This window comes from Mandrillus leucophaeus, unplaced genomic scaffold (genome assembly GCF_000951045.1).
Source record: "Mandrillus leucophaeus isolate KB7577 unplaced genomic scaffold, Mleu.le_1.0 Scaffold97, whole genome shotgun sequence".
Taxonomy (NCBI): domain Eukaryota; kingdom Metazoa; phylum Chordata; class Mammalia; order Primates; family Cercopithecidae; genus Mandrillus; species Mandrillus leucophaeus.
Window position 1 is genome coordinate 4,452,399 of NW_012110585.1, and position 8,988 is coordinate 4,461,386.

The following is an 8,988-nucleotide window of genomic DNA, read 5'->3' on the forward strand; positions in this document are numbered from 1 at the left end:
GCCCAATGGGGAGCAATAAGACTCAGTGTTTTTCCCCAGGTCATGTTGCAGGTGTCATGGGGACTTGCTTTTTCCATGCTATTTTTGAGGAGTTCTTATTTTCCTAAAGAGATTGCAGCTATACCAGAATTGGGCAAGGCCACACTTCAGTACTTCTGTATATAGGAGTCAGGGAAGCCTGCTTGTAAGTCGCGTTGCTACCATTTAGGATCCATGTGAGCTTGGGAAAGTCATTTCTTCCACCAGAGACTCTTTATTTTTGCTTTTAAAATGCAGAGAATCATGCCTACCTGGATTTCGTGTGTGTGTAAGGTTGAAAAAAGAAAAATCCTTTTTGTCAACTACATAAGGCAGCCTTATGGTTCTCTGCACACTATAGGCATTTGTTAAGTGGATGTACAATGAAGATACACAGACACCTACACAGCATCCTACCAGGGCCTAGAATAGGGCTGCCTACACAGTGTACATGCAGTTGCTAGCATGCCTGTGGCACCCAGGAAGTGCGCTTTAATGAAGAGATGTCATGTTCAAACAGACAGTTTGCTGATTGGATTGCTCAGTGGAGCAGGCAGTTGTTCTTGTTCCAAAAGGTTCACTAGCCATGCAGCCCCCCATTTTTTCAAAGCTGCATAGAGAGTGACTTTCCCTTACACTGCAGCTGCTTCGTTGCTGATTGGTATGGCCACAAGGAGCGTCCTCTTGGCCCTCGTGGTCCTTGACTTGCTCTTCTATGTTCCACCAGGTAAAACGGAGTCCTCTCCTTGTAGAATTAGGAACAGTAAAGGGAAAGGTGTGAGGTTCTACAAGAGTGAAAAAAAGGTAGGACTTGGACACAGGAAGCTGCAACAGGGAGGAAGGTGAGCAGAGATGGACATGCTGGGCTGGTCCAGAGAATGAAGAAAAGATCCAAAGGACATAGAACAGGAGGTGGCTCTCTTCAGAAAAGAAACTAGTTATGGATTTTGCTCTGGGGAGTTGGTGAAGTTTGAGGGGAAGGCTGGACTGTTGGTATTGGCAGAAGTAGGGCAGAGCAAAAAGATGAGACTTTCAAAGAACAGGGAGGACTTGGGGGTGAGAAGGAGGCTGTTCCTTGAGGACTCTTAGAACTTGTCTTCCACAGTCAGCCACCCATGTTATTTTTCACTCATTTGGAAGCCAAGGTAAATTTTATACTGAGCAGACTCCACAGACACAGCTGGTTAAGATGTATTACATTAACTTATAGCATGATGAGGTCCTATGAAACATCAGTTTGAGAGGTCAGAATTTACATTCTCTGGACAGAAGCCAGCAACTTGGTGATAATGAGAAGAGTCTACTTCAGTCACTAAAGTGTAGGTTCTCAAAACTGTTTTGCTTGTGGTTTTCTGGGATCAGCAGAGAGCCCCTACCCATTGCCTCAAACCTTCATATATAAAGTGTATCACTCAAGGACCAAGTGTGAAGTGTTTAAAAGACAGATATGAGGCTGGGCACGGTGGGTCACGCCTGCAATCCAAGCACTTTGGGAGGCTGAGTCGAGTGGATCACCTGAGGTCAGGAGTTCGAGAACAGTCTAGCCAACGTGGGGAAACCCCTTCTCCACTAAAAATACAAAATTAGCTGGGCGTGGTGGCGTGCGCCTGTCCCAGCTACTCAGGAAGCTGAGACAAGAGGATTGTTTGAACCTGGGAGGCGGAGGTTGCAGTGAGCTGAGATGGTGCCATTGCACTCCATCTCAAAAAAAAAAAAAGAAAATGAAAATGAAGATAGATACGAACGAGGACCATGTTGAGATGAGGGCTGATGTCCCGCATAGTGGGATCTCTGGACACTTTGCAATGTGTCTCTACTGGACTCCTTGTCCCCAGAAAGGTGCCTGAGGTCTAGCGAGCGCACGGTGGGCAAGTTTGCCTGCTAATGGCCCTTGACCATACCACATTGATTATTTTCACACGACAAAGGCTCAATCTATGGACTCGTAGAGGCACGTGGGTGGAGAAACTGATAAGACTTAGCATGCAAGAGTAGATGATTCAGTAGGGGCAACTCAGGGCCACCCTTATCCTCTTAAACTGCCTTCCTATTACCCCTCCTCCACCCTTTGGTTTCCAGAGGCTCCCAGTTCTTAAGGTGTAGAAAAATTACTAGCAATAAATTTCTATATTTGTCTCAGGTATTTCAAACCATTTCACACTCATGCTCCCATGGGTGCAAAATAACTTACAGCATGATGAGGTGCAAAGTACCCATGGGAGAATGGGTACTTCTTAAGTACCTTGTGATGAAGCACTTGACAAAAAGTCATGCAGAATGTTACTGGGGAATACAGGGATAGAACTGTAGGCTTCTAAAATTCCAGTTCAGGGATCTTTCTTTCTTTATGCTGATACTTTGAGAATCACAAACTGCCTCAGGTAGCTATTCCAGACCCTGCATGCCTCCTGGTATGGGACCTCCACAGGCTCCTGGGATGACTTTGATGTCTGAATGTTCTTTCTGAAGCAAATAGTCTCAAGCTGAAGATGCTGGGTCCTGTTAACTCCACATAGTTGATCAGTAATTCATGTAACTCATTGTGGGTTCATATAATGGCTTATAATAGGGCCCCTTGAAAACAAGGTAAGAGCAACTGAAAAGGGGCATCCAGCTATAAAATGTCTTGAGTATCTTTGATCATGTCTAATTCATCATTAAAAAGTGAAAAGTATGGTCTGAAGTCTAATTTATCCACAGCAACATGACACTGCAGGACACTAACTGTGCATTAACCTTTGTTTCTCTTGGTAGGTAGAAGTGGACCCAACGTCTACATACAAAAACTCTTTGCTTCATGTTGGCGACTGCGGGGTTCTTGCAGGCAAAAATGTTTAAAAAAAGAAGAATATCATATTTTGTGTGATACTACACGTTTATGCTGTGTAAACCCAAAACACTTACCTATACTGACTGGGAAATAGTTGTGAGTACCTGAAAGCTGTTGCTGATTTCCTCTGGGAACCCAGATCCCTCTCAGTTGCACCATTCGATTAAAACAATGGCTTTAGCCTATCAGTGTTCCCATGTCTGCTGTATTTCTCTCTATTGTCTCTCCTACAGAAATACTCTAATTCCCTGTGTTTAGTACTTTTTCTTTTTATTAATTTATCGCTTCTTAAAAGTCTCTTAAGAACCTTTTGAAGTATAACATACAATTAAAACATGTACAAATCATGACTAAACATCATCCTGATGAATTGCACAAATTTAACACACCCATGTAACCAGCACCCTGCCCCCAAAAAGAATATTACAACATCCCAGGCACTACCAGTCACTACTACACACAAAATAATTCCTAGTCTGACTTTTAATAGGAAGGTCCTGACATCTATTTTTGAACTTTATATAAATGGAATTGTAGGTATTCCTTTGTGTCTGGCTTCTTCTATACTACACTACTTTTGTGAAGTTTATTAATCTGTTTCATGTAATTGTAGTTTATACTTCTCAATGGCACATTGTATTACACTGGGAAAGATATTACAATTTATTTGAATATTCTAAGTGAAGATGGTCTTATTTGTAGCTTCCAGTTTTTGCTTTTATAAATAGGGTTGTGGTGCAGGCATTTCTGTGGGGGTTATATAACTAGGAGAGAAATTGCTAGGGCACAGGCTATGCATACATTCAGTTTTAGTAAATACATGGCATCTGATTGTCTTCCAAATTGGTTGTACCAATTTATACTCTCATCCACAATGTCTGAGCATTCTTGTTGCTTTACATTCTTGTCCACATCTAGTATTTTACACCTTTAAAAAAATATTCTAGGGAGTATACAGTGATGACATATGGAGTTTAATTTGTGTTGCATGGATGACTAATGAAGCTGAGCACCTTTTCAGATGTTTATTGGCCTAAGATATCCTTATTTGTGATACGACCCTTCAAGACGTTTGCCCACTTTTCTATTGGATTGTCTAACTTGGGAACCTACTCAGGAACACTCGTGGTTTGATGTTGAAAACAATGAAGCGAAAGTCATATTGAAAATAAGTTGAAATATTGAGTATGTTATAGTTTGCAATGGACAAAGACGTTTTGTGCTGTTTAGGATGACCAGGCCACAAAAATGTTTGTATCCTTGAAAAATAAGAATACTTTTCCCAAATGGTGGATTAGAGGAACTGCTAGCATACCTCTCCCACTTGGAAGGACAAAATGGTGTGTACAGATTCACATTGTGAACTGTTTTTCAAGAAGCAACGCAATAATGGAACAGGAAAACCACAGGAATCTATTGATGTTTTGAAGGAAGCAGGAGGCTGCAGCCTACACTGAGTCAGGCGAAGGGCTGCGAGTCCCCTGAGTGTGAGAGAGGGAATTTGCCTCTGCGATATACACCCCTACTAGGGATCCTGAAAGTCCAGGACACAAGGTGGGCGTGCTGAGGGGAAAGCCCTAACCCCACCTAAAGCAGGAACCGACTTGGGGAGGGTTATGGAATATAAAGTATTCCATACTTTCAGGGGGAGACCCTTGCATGCACTTCCAGATCCCAGCGTGGACTGAGTGCAGCCATTCCTTACCGTTCCTGCCAGGAGGCCTTGCGGCCAGCTACGAAGTTCAGGCGCTGGCTGCAGGTTGAAAGAAGCTCCCAACCGGGTTACAATACAACCTCGGGTGGGGACGAACTTCCTTGGCCAGGGCCAGGGCGGGGGAGGGTGAAAAGTGGGCTGCAAGTGCAGGAGCCACAGGTGCAGGAGTTGTGGGTGCAGAAACTGCAATCGCAGGCGCCACGGGGGCACGCCGGCTTTGCAGCGGGCAGGGAGGGGCGTGGCCCTTTGCAGCGGGCAGGGAGGGGCGTGGCCCGAACGCCCGGACTGCGGTATCTGCGGGGAAAGCTTATGACTCCCGGCAGCCGCCAGTTCTGATTACAGGCTGACTGGAACTCAGCTCGCTGCTTTCAGTGGAACACCGTGGGAGTGGATCTGCCTTGCCAAGTGGGTAGGAACTGTGGATTTTACCACCGCCCGCTACTCCCTACCCCTTGCACAGACTCTTCTATGGAGCAGGGGCAGCAATGCTCCTCTCTGAAACATCAACCCACTAGCCTGAGATCCGCTCCCATCCCCCAACGCCCATAGAAGTTCCTGCTTTTTCTGCACATGGAGACCAGTGTGCAAGCCCGCCCGACCCAGCCCCTACCTAGCTTTGCCCCGCCACCCGCCCTGGTAACTCAACGCAAAGCACAGTCTCTTGGGAGCTACATGGCCCCACCCACGTCCGGAGAAACCAGAGTATCTCCCTCTGGGCAACACGAGGCAAGCAAAAATCCCACTGCTCTACCGCAGCTGTTGCTGTTTTGCAAGCGCCACCTCCTGGCTGGAGGCCAACCGACACAGTCTGTGACAGTATCTCCTGGTAGATTAACATTGTACCCAGAAAGGAGAAAACTGCTATGGGATCTCAGTTATCACCACTGCCTGCACCACTCTGGCTAACCAGGAGGTCCTGAGTCTGTCCACATGACCAGTTCATTACTACTGTAACCCGCATTCAAGAAAGCCAACTCACTAAGGCTATCAATAACCAAGGAATTTCACAGAGTCTGTGTCACAACCTTGCCACCACCATTAGACCTGGTGTTGCTACCCACTGATCCCTTGGAGACATTCCCCAACACCAGCCTGGAGTGTGCCAACTTCTCTGGGCAGCTAGACCCAGAGGAACAACAACACTCACAGTAATCTGGCTCCCAGGGACTCCCACTTGCAGGGGAAGGAGGAGTGCACCACATCAAGGGAACACCCTGTGGGACAAAAGAATCCAGGCGGCAGGCCTTGAGCACCAGATGGAAGGCTTCCTTCAGTAGAGGCACAGTTGAAGTGTTGGGCTCAGCAGGGAATGTCTTCAGCTCTATCCCAACAGTCAGACAGCTCTGGTGCGCATGAAGGGTCTTGGAGAAAAGGAGGTCTTTCTCATGTTGTCCACCACCATAGGCACAGTTGGGCTTCTCCCATGGGAGCTTAGTGTGGGTGCAACTACAGACAGTCTTCCTGGAACACATCCCCACAGGAGGAGCACCCTCTAGGTTCAAGGTTGCATGAGAGGCAGAGCCATAATTCCTTTCTATTTGGAATATCAACATTCCTACAGATGAAAAAAAGGTCATAAAAAAGGCCTGTCAGTCAGCTCCTGAACAGCAGGAACACTGGGACAGGAGCATGCCTGAGAGGTGAGTAACTTTCCTGGTGATCTGGCAGCAGGGCTGAGGTGGCTCCAACCCTTCCCCCAATAAGACCCCAGTTTAACTCACTGAGAGTTCCTCCAGCCTCCTCTGTCAAGCCTGGGACATCATTCACTCACCTGCTTTAGCCACAACTGGTTCCTACCCAGGGACACCTCCCCTACTGGCCTGAAGCCTGAACCATCAAATTAGTAAATAAAATACTGGGGGAAAATAAGTAAATAAATAAGTACACACTATGGGGGAATGGGATAAGCTTTAAGAGACCATTCCAACCCCATAGGACATAGTGAACTTGCTCACACACTGAGCACGATGCTACTACAACTAGCATATAAGAAAACCATCATATAAAGACTCTCTGTAACCAAGGGTCTTCACCCCCTAAAGCACCAAGAACTGAATTAGGCTATAATTAACTATAAGAATTAAAGTTTCATCCTTAAGGGGAAAAAAGAAATTTAAGAACAAACAAGCAAATAAGAGAAACACAGTCATATCAAACATAAATTCAAGAATAATGAGAAGAAATAGTCGATCCAAATGAGAAGAAACCAGAAAAATAACTCTAGCAATATGACAAAACAAGGTGCTATAACACACCTAAAAGATCACACTAGCTCTCCAGCAATGGACTCCAGCCAAGATGAAATCTTTGAAATACCAGATAAGAAATGTGAAGATTATTAAGCTACTCAAGAAGATATTGGAGAAAGGTGAAAACCATCTTAAAGAAATTTAAAAAGCAGTTCAGGATGTGAATGAAAAATTTTCCAGATAGATAGATATCATCAAGAAAAAAACAACTGGAACTTCTGGAAATGCAAGATACACTGAGGGAATTACAAAATACAGTGGAAAGTTTTAACAATAAACTAGAACATGTAGAATAAAGAATTTCAGAGCTCAAAAACAAGGTTTTTGAATTAACCCAATCAGACAAAAATAAAGAAAAATAATAAAAAGAAATGAACAAAGTCTCTAAGAAGTATGGGATTATGTAAAATGGTCAAACCTAAGAATTACTGGTGTTCCTGGGGAAGGAGAGAAAATAACAAGTCTGGAAAACCTATTTTAGGGAATAATTGAGGAAAACTTCCCTGGCCTGCCTGGAGATCTAGATATGCAATTCCAAGAAGCTCAAAGAACTCCTAGAAAATTCATTATATGTTCACTAAGGTATATAGTCATCAGGCTATCTAAAGTTGACATGAAGGAAATAATTCTAAGAGCAGTAAGAAAAAAGCAGCAGTTAAATTACAAACAAAAACCTATCAGACTAACAGCAGACTTCTCAGCAGAAACCTCAGAAGCCAGAGGGGATTGGGGTCATATCTTCAACCTCCTTAAACAGAACAACTGTCAGCCAAGAATTATGTATCTTGCAAAACTAAGTGTCATAAATGGAGAAATAAAGTTATTTTCAGACAAACAAATGCTGAGGGAATTTGTCACTTCCAAATCAGCACTCCAAGAACTGCTATAAGGAGTTCTAAACTTTGAAACAAAAGCTCAGTATACATCAAAATAGAACTTCTTGAAAACTGAAAACTCACAGGCCTGTGAAACAGTAACACAATGAAAAAAACATATCTAGATAACAACATGATGAAAAAAACAGCACTTCATATTTCAATATTAACATTGAATATAAATGGCCTAAATGCTCCACTTGAAAGATATAGAATGGGAGAATGGATTAAAAGATCACAATCCAAATATCCACTGTCTTCAAGGGACTCATCTAACACAGAAGGATTCATACACACTCAAGGTAAAAGGGTGGGAAAAGGTATTCCATGCAAATGGGAATCAAAAGAGAGCAGGAGTAGCTATTCTTATATTAGGCAATGATGGGAAGGTGGGAGGTGTTGCCGATCCCTTATTATATCTTCCTCCCTTTGGAGTTTAGACACAACTGACCAGCATTAACATTAAAATAGTGATCTCAAGGCTGAGAAAACAGACTGTGGCAATAAGATGCCAAATTCCAACCTGAATCTGGTATAACATCACATGATAGATAGTGGGCCCCAGAGAAAATAAAAGTATTTTTCCCTGAATTACATTTATTGACATATTTTGAAATAGCCCTGCAAAACTGTCTCTTGTTGGGGAAATTTACATTCTGTAGAGAATCTCTTTCCCTTACGAGGGCTCTTCAGGAGAGTGCAACACTTTTTAACCCATTGCCCATTCAGAAAAAAAAAGTGCAGCTTGCCAGTGCTCATATGATTTTATATAACATGCTTTTTGAAGCTGATGCAAATCTTGCTGATTTTCAATGTGAAAATAAAATATAAAAACTGTTCTTGGAGTCATTTCTAAACAGAACTTGTCTCTAATCCTAATGTAACAGAAATGTATATGTTGCATTAGGATTAGAGACAGTAATATTCTCAGGGAAAACAGGAAATGGGTTAAGGTCCAATAAGAGATATTCACTTCTTTTCTCTCTGAAGGCTGCAAACTAGAGGCTTCATCTACATGACAGGGACCTTGGCTTCCACAATCCCACCCACTCCCTCCCACCTTACCTTACCTTAAATTAACTCAGGCTGACTTCAACTCTTTAGGCAGAGCTTAACTCCTTCATCCAAATGCCACCCAGGACATCTCTGAATTCACCTATGACCTGGAAGCTCACCTCCCCCTGCTTTGAGATGTCCTGCTTTTCTGGGCTGAACCAATGTATATCTTACATGCATTGATTTATGTCTTTCCTTGTAACTTCTGTCTCCCTAAAGTGCATACAATTAAGCTGTAACCCAACT

At 43.4% G+C, this 8,988-nt stretch overlaps 1 protein-coding gene across 1 annotated transcript; it reads left to right on the forward strand.

The window, feature by feature from the left end:
• Positions 1-681: 681 nt before the first annotated feature.
• DEFB135 (defensin, beta 135) lies at positions 682-2,942 on the forward strand. The gene is made up of 2 exons (XM_011970761.1): positions 682-745; positions 2,773-2,942. The coding sequence occupies exons 1-2, from the start codon at positions 682-684 to the stop codon at positions 2,940-2,942; spliced, it is 234 nt and encodes a 77-aa protein (XP_011826151.1).
• The last annotated feature ends 6,046 nt before the right edge of the window (positions 2,943-8,988 follow it).